The 16,173-nt window shown below is 58.0% G+C and overlaps 1 protein-coding gene across 1 annotated transcript in view; it reads right to left on the bottom strand.

Annotated features, from left to right (window-relative positions):
* WNK2 (WNK lysine deficient protein kinase 2) overlaps positions 1 to 16,173 on the bottom strand; it is a 155,336-nt gene that overhangs the window by 118,246 nt on the left and 20,917 nt on the right. Inside the window, exons 2-5 of the mRNA XM_059410148.1 lie at positions 6,326 to 6,498; positions 6,001 to 6,221; positions 2,534 to 2,691; positions 325 to 413 (exon numbers count right to left, since the gene is read on the bottom strand). Of these exons, the coding sequence (XP_059266131.1) occupies positions 325 to 413; positions 2,534 to 2,691; positions 6,001 to 6,221; positions 6,326 to 6,498 (641 nt within the window). The remainder of the gene's footprint in view (positions 1 to 324; positions 414 to 2,533; positions 2,692 to 6,000; positions 6,222 to 6,325; positions 6,499 to 16,173) is intronic.

The raw sequence follows: 16,173 nt of genomic DNA, 5'->3' as shown, positions 1-16,173 counted from the left end.
GGGGGCTGGTTCGGGGGCAGCTCAAGGGCTCGGACTTGTGCACTCTGGGGTCAGCAGTGGGTGCATGGGACTCACAGACCAGAGGTGACAGGAGGGGCCGTCCGAGGGCATGGGGGAGCCCCTGCTCCAGGCTGGGTGGGTGAGAAGCAACTGGCCAAGCAGGAGGCTCCAGGATGGCCCCCAAAGCCAGGGATCATGCTGCGGGCAGCAGAGGTGGGACCCCAGCTTGAAGCAGCCAGCGTCCGGGTCTCCTGCAAGCGTGCGCCGCGGCGGTGGTGACTTCAGCGTGAGCAACACCCAGACCCAGTGCCCCACCGGCCTCACCTTTCCTCCTTGTTTTTGCAGATGCACTCCCCAATAATCTCCTTGATTTCGGGATCGTGCACCTTCTCAAAGCTGGCAGGCTTGATGCCCTGTAAGACCAGAGGGGCAGAGTCACTGGCAGGCCAGGCCAGGACCTGGTTCAGCTGCACTAATTCAGGGGGGCAGGGGGGGCAGTTAAGGCAGGAGGCAGGAGGGGTGCAAGCCGGCTGGGGAACACAGGCTCACGCTGAGGGAGGAGGGGCTGTCAGGAACAGCGGGCTGGGGGAAGAGCCCCACGCGGCCCCCGCCTGGCAGGAGCGTCCGTACACGTGGTGTGGTCACTGCTATTGGCCGAGGGCCCCAGGCACTCTGCCCCACTGCGGCCATGGGCAGGGCTGACGTCCAAGGCCTAGTGGCTCTGGGGTTTTTTTAAGTGTCTATGCCGTGGAGTTCTGCAGCCGGGCGGTTTTCGGGGGTACCCACACTGACCACAGACCTGGTGGGTGCTGGCAAGGTTGGCTGCAGCCCAGCCAGTAAAGCCCATGACACGGGGGAGCCGAACCCTGGGGTGTATCCCTGCAGGCGCAGGGGGTTGCTCAGGAGAAGCAGGGGTTGGACCAGGGGCAGGGGCTTGGGGGAGGGACAACTGATTCTTAAGCATCTGAAGCATACGGAGAGCCTTAACCATCCCATTCTTCAGTAAGACTCTGCCTTCAAAGTCTCATTTGGGCTGGCTTGTTTGGTTTTTTGAACAGAGAACAGGACATGTATGGTCTCCCACTGAGCTGTAGTGTAGGGTGGCCTCCAGCCCAGATGCAGGCCCAGGAGTGTAGGACCCCCAGGGGCTCCTGCTGCCCAGGAGGGGTGCTGTGCCCCAGACCCCAGGCCTGTAACCCATGGGGGTCGTGTTGGCCCACACGCAGCAGAGTCTGCAGTGACAGACTGGGATGCTGGGCTCCAGGCGGGCTCCCCTTGGAGATGAGGAACCTGGACCGGGCCACAGAAGCCGAAGAAAGAGAGGTTTAATTACAACAGGAGGCAGGGCCAGGGTCCCAGCGGGAGGCAGGTGGCCTGAGAAACTGTAAGTATGGGCAAGTGTGGCCCACGCACACCTCAGAAAGGCCAAGGCCCCCAGAGCAGAAGACAGGAACAAATGCTGTTTTGAAGGGGCTCGTGCCCCCCGACTCAGAAGCATGGAGTTGGGGTGCTGGGAGTGGGGACACCGAATCCTTGCAGGACCTGGGGTCAGGACAGATGCCGGGGCTGGACTGGTGTGGCTTTGTGTGCCGGGAGGGGCTGGCGGCCCCACAGGCGTTACTGCAAACCCTGCCGGTGGTCAGTGAACATGCCTCCCGTCTGGCTTCCTCGGGGAGCAAGGGTGGGGCCTGACCTTGCTTTGCCCATGGTGACATGGGTCCGCACGGGAGCCCTGCTGCCCAGGGCCTCAATAAGGGACACAGGGTGGCTGAGGGGTACCCCAGTGGGAACCAGTCCCGTCTCCCACAGCCCCATCCACGTGGGCACCCAAGAAGAAGGGCTGGCAGGCTACTCCCCCCATACCCCTCCATGGCCTGGGAGGGAGGCCCTAGCCCCCGCGGGTGACCCCTGCCCCATGGAGGACCACTGCCCACAGCCAGCAAGCCCACCCTCTCCACCAGCATCAGCAGGGAACCAGGAGCTGCCCTCTGCGTCTCTGACAAGGCCCCGCCAACAGCCACCTTCCCCGCTCCTACCCTCAGCAGCACAGGAGGGGCTCAGATGAGTGCGTTAAGACTGAAGGAGAGAAATGACCTAAGCCCCGCAGGGAGTCAGGGTGGAAGTGGGGCGAGGGCAGGTGCCCTGGGCTGCCAAGGACCTCACTCCTCGTGCATCTCTGAAGAGAGGGGGGCACAGGGCCAGAGCGAGGCAGCCAGGACTCGGGGGTCGTGGGGCCTGATGCCCAGGAAAGTACGGCCTCACCAGGCAGGACAGCCACAGAGGGAGGACAGGGTGATCTGCTTGCAGAGCTGAGGCCACCTGATTAAAGCTGACGATGGCATGAGCCCACATCAGACATGGGAAAGCCAGCAGCCCTGGGAGCGGCCCAGAGGAGGGGCCCCCCTCGGGACAGGCGGCCACGCTGCTGAGTTAGACAGCCTGGTTCCCCTCTGTGACAGCACCCTTCCCTGCCTCACGCGGTGCCGTGAGCGCTTCCCTAAGTATGGTCTCTCGTGGTTGCCAGTGGACTCACACAGGTGACCTTCCGGTAGATCTGGGCGGCGTTCTGGCACTCGGAGTAGGGGTACTCCGAGGTGGCCATCTCCAGCATGCACATCCCAAAGGCGTAGACGTCCACAGACTCGTCGTAATGCTCCTCGTACATCTCGGGCGCCATAAACTCAGGGGTGCCTGTACCCAGGAGGAACAGGGCTCAGCGGCAGGGTCAGCGGCCACGGGGCCAGGGATCCCCTCCCCATGAGGCCCAGAACCTGCGGTTCTAAAGGAGTGCCCTGCACACGGTTCCCGAAAACTCCCCCAGACCCTCCTGATTCCAGGTGGCAGCAGCACATAGCACAAGGAGCCCCCCCAGCTCCGAGCCCGTTACTCCCCAGGCCCCAGCCTGTGCTCCAAACACGGGAGGCGCTGCACGCGGGGGAGCGCACCCTCCTGGCCCCTGGCCCAACCACCCGCAGCAAAGACTCGTGCTCCTCACCGAGCTACCTAAACTGCAAAAACCCAGAAGGCCCCAGGTGTCCCCAGACAGACACCACGGGGCGGTGTGTCAGCACAGAAAGGAGCATCAGAGGCCTGCAAGGTGTTCCCAGCACAGGCCATTCCAAAACGATGCTTCCTTGGAATTTTTCAACAGATGGAGTAAAACAAAGTCCTTGGCTGTTCGTGCACACTGACCTCCTCCCCACAGAACAGCGAGGACAGACCCATGAGGACACATCAGGGGGCTGGGATTCTGGCTGACTTTTCCTTTAGTTATGCTGTTCTGGATTGGTTTTTCTTTTTCTCCCCTGTGACAAGCTTCTGCTTTAAAAATCACAAAATCCTCTTATCAAAACAGGTCCAAACGATGCCTGTCCAGCCAAACACAAGGCAGAAGGGAACGTCAGAATGTCTCCGCCTTCTCTGTTTCCTCCACCTCAACGCTTTCCAAATGTTCCCGTTTCTTTAAAAGGCAGCCACAGAACAGCACAGACCGCGTTCACAAGCACGTGTAGGTCATCAGCCGTGTTCCCGGCTCTCTGGGACACAGAAAGGTCGCACAACGTTGCATCTTTTTCTCATGCCCCCATGATTTCCATTTAACGCCTATTATATGTTTAATAAAACAAGTCAACATTTTGAGTAAGAAAAAGCAAAACTGGGGATCTATCTTGATATGTGTATAAAGAATTCTAGGAGATTCTGGGGGTGCCTGGGTGGCTCAGTCCATCAAGCATCTGCCTTCGGCTCAGGTCATGATCTCAGGGTCCTGGGACTGAGTCCTATATCGGGCTCCCTCCTCAGCAGGGAGTCTGCTTCTCCCTCTGAGGCTCCTTCCCACTCATTCTCTCTCTCCCTCTCTCTCTCTCTCTCTCAAATAAATAAATAAAATCTTTAAAAAAGAAGAAGAAGAATCCTAGGAGATTCCAAGTCAGAAATAATGGGAACAGTGTAGGGAGAGAGCAGGAGTCCAAGGGACCTTGCAGTGGGACTAGTTCCATCTTTTGGGGGTTCTGAACCACATGACTGTGCAGACAATGTTTTGCACTGGGCCGTGTGCACCCACCGAGGGAAGCCAGCTGAGCCGCCCCACGGTCCCACACAGTCTGCCCTTCAGGGGGAGCAAGGGAGGTGGGGGGGAAGGGGAGGGGCCAGCTCCGAGCAGGGTGGGGACGCTCACATGTGCTTGGGCCACAGACACACCCTTTTCTCTCTCCTTGCTCTGTAGCCACTTAAATCTGAGTGTTAAAAAGAACATGCGTGTGTTCACACAGCCACACACATGTGTGCCCAGGGTACCTCCCTGGTCCCCTGGCCCCACATTCCCAGTGCTTCCACCACCATGGCCACAAACACCTGCAGGCAGCACCAGCCTAGGACCTGGCCAACAGACACAGGGAGAGCGTAGTGACACCATCGCAGGTGGACGGCTCTCGGGAACCAACCCCACAGGGGGCAGGTAACCCACAGCTGTGTGTGCACACGCCATCAAGGGGCTGGGGCCACAGTGCTTGTGACAATGACACCTTCACACCCAATCCGTACTCCCTTCCCATCGGCCAACACAAGCCCTCAGGCCTGGTGCCATAGGGCCTCCCCAGAGCAGGGAGAGATGTCCTCAGACACCACTGCCCAACGTCCAACATGGGCCACATCTCAAGTACAAACCCAAACATGGGCACAAACCCCCCCACCGGGAGCTGCACCCAAAAGCAGGTCCTTGGCAGCAACTGTCCCACAGAGCGGGGAGCCTGATTTACAGGCTTGGGAGACCCCCCAACCCGACCAAAAGCCCCCCCACTCAGTGGCTGGCCCTTCGCTGCCCAGGGCCCAGGGAGACATGCTAATTGCCTCCCCTTCTCTGCGTGTTTGGAGCTTCTGGGCCCCCCACCCCAGAGCTGGGCCCCCTTGCATTAGGGCCAATGCAAGGCCTGGAAATGCCAGGTTTTCACATCACCCCATCAGACCACCCAGCATGTGTCTGGTACTCCGAGACCCCAGTTCCAAGATGGACTTCCACCAGCCAGAGAAGCCCCAGGGAGCTTCCCCAGGCACCCGACCCCCAAGGTCAGACCTACAGATCCTGCTCAGAAACTGCCGGCTGCTCAGAGGTGTGCTTCCTCCAGCCAGGAACCCCACCCCATCTCACTGAGAGACAAACCGAGGCCTAGGTTGGCCCACACCCCAGCACTCAACTTTCCAGAGCTTCCAGAGGGCCCTGTGAACCCCAGCGGCCACCCTGCCCCAGATGTCTTATTCCAAATCCACTAACCCCACCAGAGAAGTTTCCAGATTCCCAGTGGTTCTATCTGCCACAAATAGGCCAAGTTCTGTCCCCAAATGTGCATTAAAACAAGGAGCTTGCAAAACCCTAAGATTACCCTCTTGTCCTGCTGTGTTCCCACACAGGGCTTCAAAGGACAGGGGAGCCTCTCCAGGTCCCACCCAACCCCAGCCGATCCCATCAGGATCTCTGGAGCCACGTCCCAGAGCAGTCTGGCCCTGCAGCATGCTGGCGCTCCCCAGACATTTCAAACCCCAGTAAGGGCCACCCCGAAGCTCTTCCAAGCACTCCCTCTGCAAGGCCCTGGAGTGGCCGCAGCCAGCGCCCACCATCGGCAGGGACCCCAGCGCAGCCCCAGGGTCTGTGTAGCAGCTGTGAACAGGGCCACACCCACCAAGGCCACGGGGGCTTCTCAGAGGAGGACAAGAAACACAGAAAGACAAGCCTAGCAAACCGGCACCCACACCAGATCCCTCGGCCCTAGGGCCCCAAGCTGGCTCTGGGCCCCACAACCCCCAGGGACCCGCCACAGGGGGCCTCCGGGTCCGGGGCACGAGACTCCCTTTGTCCATTCCACCTCACTGGACACCAACCCTGAGTCCCTCTGTCATCAAGGCCTCCTTCCCTCCGAGTGTCCGCAGCCTGCAGACCGCAGCGGCCTCAGCCCCAGAACCACACAGTCAGGGACCCCCCAGGCAGCACCCCGGGCCACGGCTTACCAATCACACTCTTGGCAAAGGACGCCCTCTTGAGCGTGGCCAGGCCCAAGTCGCCGATCTTCACGGAGCCGGTGGGACCCGTGATGAAGATGTTGTCGCACTTGAGGTCCCGGTGGATGATGGGGGGCGTCCTGGTGTGCAGGAACAGCAGCCCCTTCAGGATCTGCCGGCACCAGCTGCGGAGCACCTTGGGCTTCATCACCTTGAACCGCTTCAGATACCTGCGGGGGGGGGGGGGGGGGGGAGGGCGCCCCTGAGACCGGCCCCGGCCCGACGGAAAGCCCCGCGTCCCCGGGGTCCGGCCAGCGGGTGGGGGCGTGCTCACGTCTTCAGCGTCCCCGAGGTCATCAGCTCGGTCACCAGCACGATGCACCTCTTCCCCCTGGCGCTGGACTCCCAGAAGTCATAGAAGCGCACAATGTTGGGGTGCTGCAGGCCCTTGAGCATCTCAGCCTCCTCTTTGAACCGCTGCCTCTCCAGCTTGGTGAGCTTCCGGTCCTGGAGAGACACATGGGCCCAGGGTCAGCCGCCGCCACTGTGGGCGCTCTCCCCATAGTGGGGGGGCCCAGGTGGAAGCCCACCAGCCACCCCTGCGGCTCTGCAGGGGAGGTCGCGGCGGAGGGAGGACCAGGAATCCAGCGGTCACTCTGCCGCGGCCTTCCACCCTTGACCCCGCATGAGCCCCTGCACCAGGACCTCAGCAGAAAGATCTCTGGCAGCCAGAGACAGCTCAAAAACCCACACAGCAGCACACACACGCCCCCTCCCTGAAAACAGTTTCACAGCCTCGTGTCTTCGACACCCACTCTGATGCTGCCACAAGAGAGACATCAGTCCGATTCCAACTCACACGCAACTTCGAGGACATGTTCGTGACCAGAGTGAATGCGAACCAGAAAACCAGGGGACCCGATGACAACCCAGGGTCCCTCCTGGGCCCGGCAATGTCACAGGGCACAGCAGACACGCCTCCCGGGTCTGGAGCTAAGCCTGACCGTAAGTTCACTCGGGACACACAGCACCACCACCTGGGTGCTGGGAGTCCCTGCGCAGTACCACCCATGTGGGGCTCCAGCCACAGCCCGCGAGGAAGACCACCAACACCCTCACCACGTTCGACCCCCATCGCCAGCGCTCCCCAGCCCCCATCTGCCACGGCCCAGCACTGCCCGTCCAGCCACAGCCAGCAGCCTGGAGTGGTCCTTCCAGACGCCCTCCAGTGGGCTCTTACCACACAGTACAAGAACAAACCCATGAGCTCTGTGGTTTCCAGCCTCGTCCCACAAGTAACCACACCTCTGCGGGTTCCAGGGTGGCCGTCTCCCTTGACCTGCACCACGCACCAGCCCCCACAAACCCTTATCAGCCTCTTGCTGCACAAGAGGGGCCTGGCAGAGCAAGGAGATACCAGGAGAACCATAGCACAGCTGACCCCAAGAAAACACAGAATTCGGGGCCAGAGGCAACTTCAAAAAAATCTAGTTCATGTGCTCACGGGGATGGGGGAGGCTGACACACATTAGTTAAGAGCAGAATTCTACCTAAAAAGGAACAATCAAAGGGGCGCCTGGGTGGTTCGGTCATTAAGCGTCTGCCTTCGGCTCAGGTCATGATCCTGGGGTCCTGGGATCGAACCCCACATGGGGCTCCCTGCTCAGCGGGAAGCCTGCTTCTCCCTCTCCCACTCCCCCTGCTTGTGTTTCCTCTCTCATAGTCTGTCAAAAAATTAAATAAAATCTTAAAAAAAAAAAAAGAACAATCAAGAAGGTGCTCTTGCAAATTAAGGCTCCAGTTTTAAAGTCAGTCTATAATCGCGTGAAACACTAGGTACAAAAACACCAACATTTAATCCAGTCACCGACATGGAAACATGCTTCACTCAGCAAAAATTATGGTTTATTTAAGAAGAGTCAAGCCACAGACTGGAAAAACTATTCTCAATAATGTATCTGACAAGGGACTCCATCCCAAACACAGAACTCCCACGATCCCATTAAAAAAAAAAGAGATATGAACAGGTCCGATGAAGACACGGCCAACAAGCGGGTGACAAGGTGCTGGCCATCCTCAGTCACTAGGAAAATGCCAGTTCCAGCCCGGAGCATTCCCTGATGCCCACCGGCAGGTCGAAGTAAGAGGAGGCTCGTTCCACACGCTGGGTGGCCGGGAACGGCCGGGGCCTCGGACACACGGCCGCTGGACGTGCAAGGGAGCGCCAGTGGGGTCCACCCCTGCTCCAGGCCCAACCTCTGCCCTCCGGAAACCCCTGCAGGACGGCACAGGGGTTCAGAGCAGCATGGCCCAGAACAGCACCAGACACCAGGAAAAGCAGAGCGAGCAGGCGGCTGGGGCTCAGGAGGCTCCCCCCTGGGGCGGAGGTGCAAGCGCTGGGAGCGCGACCTCCGAATGCCCACCTGCCGTGACTTCCACACCAGCCACACGACATGGAACCACACGGCCCGTTCTCTCCCTCATGACAACCAAGGCTTCCTTCTGGGCACCCCCAGTCCAGCTGTCACTACAAGCATGCCCTCAAATTCCAGCACAACCCTGGGGAAGGGGGGCTGGGCAAAGCTATGGGCAGGGCAGGGCCCAGCCTCGTGGGGGAGAGGAGAGGGCAGGGCACGGGGCACTCCCCCGCCCCCACCCCCACCAACTCAAGACGCCTCACATGCAGCTTCTGCATCCCTCAGCAGAAGGGCAAGACTTCACTGGACTTTCAGAGAAGTCTGTGTTCTCAACGACACAACTAACAAGCCCCAAGCCCCGGGAGGGGAGGAGGGCAGCCCTCGGATGCCAAAGACTCAGCGGGAATGTGGCCGGACTTCCAGGCTGGTGCCTCTGGCCACTGGGCTGGGGGCTGGGCCTGGACGTGGGAGGCGGAGGGAGCAGGCCACATTTATATCCTAAGCCACCTAGCTATTTTTAGCTGTGTGACACGCTGCTTGATAATTTAAAAGGTCAGCTGGCATGTCCTCAGAGTGCTGCCCGGTGCCCCTCACAGAGCTGGCCCCGGTCCTGGTCACTGTGTGCTGAGGGCCGGTCAGCCCCATCAGACCAGCAACTCCACAGCGGGAGAGCCACTGTTGGTGGGATCGAGCCCTAACCGAGGCGCTGGAGGCCTCGAGTTCATGGACCAGGGCAGGAGGGAAGCCCCCAGTGCTGCGGGCGTCAGGCTGTTCCCGCACGGGGGGGGGGGTGTCCAGTTCCCCCCACTAGACAAGGAGGAGAGGTTGCTTACACCAGCTTCCCACCCACCAGGTGCCCCAGAGCAGCGGCAGCCAGTCAGCTAACAGAGAAGCCTTCTGGGGAGATGCTGTCTCCTCTCCTGCAGGACAAGGGCTGTGCTGGTCGGTGGTCAGGGACGGCCACCTCTGAGCAGGGCAGGCAGCCAGGCAGTCGCAGCTCGGGTCTGACCAGCCTCTCCCACACAGCCGGGGGATCAGCAGCTCTGCCCACACAGAGGCGACAGGGGAAGGCCCCTGCCTCTGGGACTTCTGCAGTCCTCTCCTCAGCCAGGAAAAGCCCAACCAGGCCTATGAGGAGCAGAGCTGTCCGGTGACCCCGCACTCAGGCAGGTGAAGGCAGGATCCACACACAGGACAGAGAGGGGACGTGGGCAGCCAGAAGACAGTGCCCAGAATCAGCAAAGCCAGAGTCCTGGGGCCACTAACTGGCATGTGCCCTCTCTCCAGCCCATCTGGTTATAAATCAAAATGAAAGAAAGCCTCCAGGGCCGCTGTTGAGAGCTGCCCCATGTTAGCGCATTGGCCCAGCACGGGGCTCCAGGGATGCTGACCCAGGAGGAGGGTCTCTGTAATCCCTAGCCCCCCCGTGCGAGGGCCTCTCTCACGCCTGGAGGCCGTGTGGCAGGCTCCGCATCTGGGCTGCTGTGTTCCCCAGCAGAGGCAGGGAGGTGGTGTGAGGTCTGGGGCGTCCCTGGGGTGGTGACCACATGGAGAGGGCACCGGCGTATGCCTCACTCAGTCACCAGATGGTCACTGAGGCTATGGGTGTGCAGGAAGGACTGGGGTGGGGGTGGGGGGGTGGCATGTACATACAGTCACTGAAAACCAGGGTGAAGGTCAGGTCCCCAAGGCCAGGTCCCCAAACTCAGTCAGGGGAGTAGATAGTCGCAGCCACGCAGGCCGCTGTGGTTTCCGTCGGCACAGGGTCGGAGGCCACCCAGACCGCGGCGACCACAGGCAGATGCTGGGCCCTGCCTGGTGGGGAGCGCAGCTCGGTGGGGCCATCCTGACCCTCCTGGAGCTGAGCTCCACCCCCACCGCACACACTCTTCCCGCTGTGACCAGCTCCGTCTCATGCTGGCAGAGGTTTTAAAAATAAACTCACTTTTCTAAACACAAGAACCCTCCTCGACCTCAGCCTAAACAATGAAGTCTGTAGGTTTCTCCCAGTTCCCGATTACAATAAAGGCATCGCTGTTAACAAGAACACCCCCCCCCCCGCGGGCGGACACACAGACATAGCAGGAGGGGTTCCTCAGCCGGGTCCTCTCTCAAGGACCCCAAGCATCGAGGAGGCGTCCTTATGCAGCTCGGATAAGGGTCCCCGCCCCTCCCCGATGGGCAGTGCCACCAGCTGGCCAGGTGCTCCCTACTCCCCAGGGGCTAGGAAAACGGGGGTGCCCTCAGAGCGGGCAGAGACCCAAACTGTCCCCACAAGTCCAGGGATCATAAAGGCCATCCCTGCCAGCATTTTGGGAACATTCTGAAACAGCTCCATGGCCCTTTTGCAAACACGTGGACAAAAGTGCCTTTAGTGGAGACGTGGGTTGACGCTCCCACCCCCACAGATCTGAGGTACCGCAGCGCTCCCAGGAGTCTTCCTGATGACCCGCCCTCACATCGCCTCCCTAAAATGATGCAGCCCCGAATTTCGGGTTCTTCGTTTCCCATGGTTGTGGGCTCTGAGGGCCACGCTTCTGGACTGAGTTACTGTACAGGACACGGTGCCCAGTTGACCACACGGACAACAGCAGGGGGCACTGAACCTCCTACAAGCCAAGAGAGCCCTGCTCCATCACCAGCCATCAGCAGGGGGTACCCTAACTGGCTAGATGGAGGCTGTGGCCTCGGGCTCAGGTCGCTGGGCAGAGGGGGCAGGGAGCCACTTAAAGCCACGTCAAAGGGCAGTCCTGCCAGGCCAGCTGGCAGCCCTAGGACAGCCTCCGCCAGTTCCATGGACACACTGTGGGCTGTGTCACCCTGCCCACAGTGGCCCCACCCCAGATCCTCACTGGGGCCTAGTGTGACTTCTCTCCTGGGCCGGGCTGGCCCTGAGTGGTCCACCCCTGCCCACCGTCAGGGAGCCCCTCCCTCTGCCCGAGAGGACAGTCAGCCTTAGAGAGAAGTAACCTGAGGCCCAGCCAGGACCTGAACTGACCACATCGCATTTCTGGTTTTTAGGAAGGGCCAGCCCCACCCTGGGCTGCTTCCCCGCAGGGACACCTCATGACAGATGTGGACACACCATGGTCACAATCAGCCGAGATGAACACCCTTACCAAGGACATACCTGTGGGGATGGAGGGGGTGGTCAGGACACTTGATACTACTCCACCTCAAGGCCTGCTGGGCCAGAGCCCATCCCCCTGCACAGGGTCCAAGGGCTGCGGGACACCAGAGTAGCAGTGAAGCATAAGGTCATTGCAACAACCTGCTGAAAATTGTGGACCCTCCCCAGAAAGCAGACCCTCTGCCTGGCAAGCCTCTAACCCCAGGAACCCACAGAACTGCAGCTCTGGCTACTCAGGCATGGGTGGGGGGGCTGACACCTCCTAGCGCAGAAGGCAGCATCTGGCCACACGCTCTAATGCCCTCCCCTAGAAAGAAGCTGGTAGGACCTTGCTCCTCTTTCTAGCCTGAGTGATTCCAACAAACCTAAGATGGCCCTAGAGGCCAGGAAGCAGGGGCTTCAGCCACCAATGGCCTCAGGCCAGTGTCTGCTCAGTGGACATGCTCCCAAGCCTGAACATCTACAGCGTTCCTCCAGGCTGGGTGCTGCCCCAGGGGGCCGGGCAGGGGGTGGGGGGCACCCTGCCAGACAGACCCACTGTATGTGGTCCGCAGAGGTGAGAGAAGGCCCCACAGGTGGGCACAGACTCCTTGGTTCCTCCCAAATCGACAGCGAGAGCCTTACTGCCAGAATCAAGGTAAGACAGTAGGTGCTCACTGCACACACACCTGAAATGAGTCACCAGCTCTGGGTGTGACTCCAGTGGAGAGACAGGAGTCCCCAAATTCAGCCCAGGACAATAGCCATAAGCCATTTGTGGCTGTGAGGGCTTGACGAGCAGCTCATCGAAACACAGAGGTCATCTAAGTGTAAGATACCTATACACCAACTTTCTAAGACATAGTCATTTTTTTATAATTATTTAAACCTCATTAATATTCTTATATTTTCCATGAAAAAAAGAGTATTTTGGATGTACTGAACAGAAGAAAAACATTATTAAGATAATTCCACCTGCTCATTTTACACATTCAATGTGCCCATTACTGCACGCATTACACATGTAGCATGCATTACACATGTAGCACGCATTACACATGCAGCTCACATTCCATCCCTAGAAGACGGCACTGCCCTCCTGTACGCACCAGGCTGCAGACCAGGAGCCAAGCCACGGGGCAGAGCATCCGAAGTCTGACAGGCAAGACTCCAGCTTTCAGTCTACTTTCTCCAGAGGCTCAGAAGCTAGGGGAATGGATAAAACAGAACGGAGCACTGCTCATGAAGGCTGTGCTCAATTCCAGACAGGATTAACATGACCGGCCCCTATCTACTGCAGTATCCACTAGGAACAAAAGTAAATCTTCTCTAGAGGAAAACAAAATCGCCCACAACTTCAAATATCTCCATAAGCTTTAAATATACCAGTCAAAAATGGCCAGGCCAACTAGGAGCTGAGACCAAATGACAGAAAATCAACAGGGGGAAAAAAAAAAACAATAGCAACAAACCCCCAAAGGGTCCAAATATTGTAGGTATCAGACAGACATTAACACTTCTGTGATTAGTGGACTCAAGAAGACAGATAGCCGAGAGAGTGAGAGAGACAGAGAGAGAGAAATCAGGAAACAGACTCTTAATTATAGAGAACAGACTGCGGGTACCAGAGGGGAGTTGGGTGGGAGGTGGGGAAAACAGGTGATGGGGATGAAGGATGGCATTTGCTATGACGAGCAATGGGTGTCGTATGGAAGCACTGAATCACTATATTGTACACCTGAAATTAATCTAACACTGATGTTAACTGGAATTATAACATTTAAAACCATAAAAAATTAAAATTTGGTAAAGAAGGAAGATAGATAACCAAAATTCACCAGAACTAAAATCCATGAAATAAGAAACAAAAGAAATCTAGAACTAGGAAATTAAATAGGGAACCCAATACATAACCTAGCAGCAAAAAGACACAGCTGAAGATGGGATCAGCAAACTGGAAGATAAGACCATAGAACATAAGTAGTCTGGAACATGGAAGCACAAACATGTGGAAAATACAGGAAAGAGGATAGAAAGCTCATAGAACACAGCAAAGAGTTCCAACCTACAGGTAAACAGGATTCCAGAAGAGGGCATAAAGATGAGACAGAAGCAACATGCATAAAACAATACTCCAAAGTTTTCCAAAATTGAAGCAAAACCTCCAGACATACATTCAAGCAGTGCTATAAGCCACTAGCAAATTAAATGCAAAAAAACAAACCACACTAGGTACACTACAGCAAAATAAAAATCAGGGGCGCCTGGATGGCTCAGTTGGTTAAGCAACTGCCTTCGGCTCAGGTTATGATCCCGGAGTCCTCGGATCGAGTCCCACATTAGGCTCTCAGCTCCATGGGGAGTCTGTTTCTCCCTCTGACCTCCCCTCTCATGCGGTCTCTCTCTCTCTCTCTCTTAAAATCTTTTAAAAAATAAATAAATGAATGAATAAATAAATAAATAAAAATCAAACACACAAAAGAAATCTTAGAAGCAACATTACAAAAGGCAGGCAGGAGGCAGGGGTGGGTAGACCAAGTTGAGTGTTCTAAGACCCTTACATGCCCAGGGTGTGGGAGATGTCAAGGATGTATCATTATCTCTGGCGGAACCAATAAAACTTACAGGGAAATGCACGACAAACTTCCTGAAGGCAAATTCACAGCCCTAATAATGGTATGTCCAGCTACAGGATGGATTCATCACGCCACACCTCAGCTGCTCCATGTCCCACTGTGTACATACACAAGGATGCAGTGAGATAATGACCAAAACTTACAAATTCCCAGTGACGTCAAGTAAAATAAAATGGCAGGTGAAATCAGCTTTTGGCCACCATCCTACTGTGCACCATCCTCCATCCTGCCCTCCCTTGGTCATCTACCCTGCAGCCCAGGTGTCCTGGGTATGGCCACAAAGAAGCACAACCATCCCATTGCTCTGATGACCTTTGGGAAGATAACACGTGTCCCTCCCAAAATCAAAATGGAATTCCAAATCCAACAGGGAGCCAGTGCTCAGTGGGCTCCCTTCCTGCGGTGGGCTCTCTCCCCGGGTAATGGTCAAGCCATGTCCCCACCTGAGTGCCGCACCTGGCACCCCAGGGGACTCTCTGCTCCCGCCTCCCACAGGTGGGAACAACCCTGACAGCAGGTTGTAAAAACTGGAGGTCTGACACCCTGAGCAGAGGTCAGGAAGTCCCTCCTTGACGCTCATACCCTGGCGGGTAGGGAGATGCCACTTCAGGCAAATATTTACCAACAGCCCTGGCCAGGCCCAGAAAGGTATCCTTGGGCAAGACCTCTGCCCTCAAGTCTCCACCCTGATGCTGTCCAGTTCAGAGAGAGCAGAGCAGCTCACCACCAGCAGGTTGGCCGCAGCCGCAGCCCCAGCCAACCGCTTCCGCTGCTTCCCATTCCTTGGCTACAGGCTACTATGGGGGCCTGAGTGCCGAGTCCTGGGGGTCAGTGTTAGGAGGGCCTGGCTGAAATGGCACAGCCAGGGATAAGCAGGCGTCTGTCCAGCAGACTGATGAGGGTAGGGACAGCCTCTCTGGACACAGCCCTGCTGGGGGGCACCCTCTTGCATTGTGATCCCACCACACACCAACGGGATCACTATGCTACCTATGGCCAAACTCCTCATTTCCCAGGCTGCCTTTGGCAAAACCCAGAGCAGTCCAGGATGAAAGGGAATGAATCTTGTAGCTGCTCCAGGGCCCAGGCAGCGCCACCGCCGACAAGCCGAGCAAGCAGAAGAGCAAGGAAGCGAATGAGCTAATGATGGAAAGTGCCTCCATGCCCCCACCTCAGCATCCCAGAGCCCTCTGGCCCTGCCCAAGAGTAGGGCCTGCCTCCCCACACTCCCTGTGGGGCTGCCCAGGGCTATGGCCCTGAGACCCGACCCGTGCGATCCTGGGACCGTGGTGGTGCCGCAGCAGACAGCCAACCAATCTCTGAGCAGAGTGCACGTGCTCCAGGCTGGGAGACTTGCAGGGACCCAGGGTTCGGGCACACACAGTGGGGTGAGTTCCCGAAGCTCACCCTCCCACTCCCCATCCGTAGGGCAGCTCTGTACAAAGCAGGGTTTGCTCACAGGCCAACCACAGCAGATGCCCCCCCGTGCCCAGCACTGCCAGTCCCCAGCAGAGGCCCTAGCAGCCTATGGCCCTGGCCTCCCCAGCCCCAGCCCACCTTGCTCACCCCTGAGCCTCCCACACACCCCATGGCCATCCCCAGATCCACAGGCAGTGGCATCAAAGCCTAGCAGTGGTGGTGCTGATTAGCGAGGAAAGGTGGGGATCCACTCCCCGAGAGCCAGTCAGCCACGCCCCACAGGGCCTGCCCATCCGACTCGCAGGTCAGGGCCCCACTCCCCCAACATGGCACAGCCCCTTCCCTGCACTGGCATTGAGAAAAGTGCCAGCCTCGCTCATTGGCATCTTTGAATGTCCTTTGTCCATGTGGACACAGGTAGGCCCCTGTGCCATGGGCACCTGAGACTCCCCAGGTCGGGGCTGGGGCTCAGGCTGCATGTGACCTGTACCAACAGGCCATCGGCTTCCTTCCTGAGGCTGCGCTGTGCTCACGGCCTCCTGTTCTGGGGTCACCGTCATTGCGGTATGCAGCGTGCATCCTGAATCCAAGAAGAAGCCCG

The sequence above is a fragment of the Mustela nigripes genome, chromosome 9 (assembly GCF_022355385.1).
Source record: "Mustela nigripes isolate SB6536 chromosome 9, MUSNIG.SB6536, whole genome shotgun sequence".
Lineage (NCBI taxonomy): Eukaryota > Metazoa > Chordata > Mammalia > Carnivora > Mustelidae > Mustela > Mustela nigripes.
Note: the sequence above shows the minus strand (reverse complement) of the source record. Positions and strands in the feature narration are given on the sequence as shown.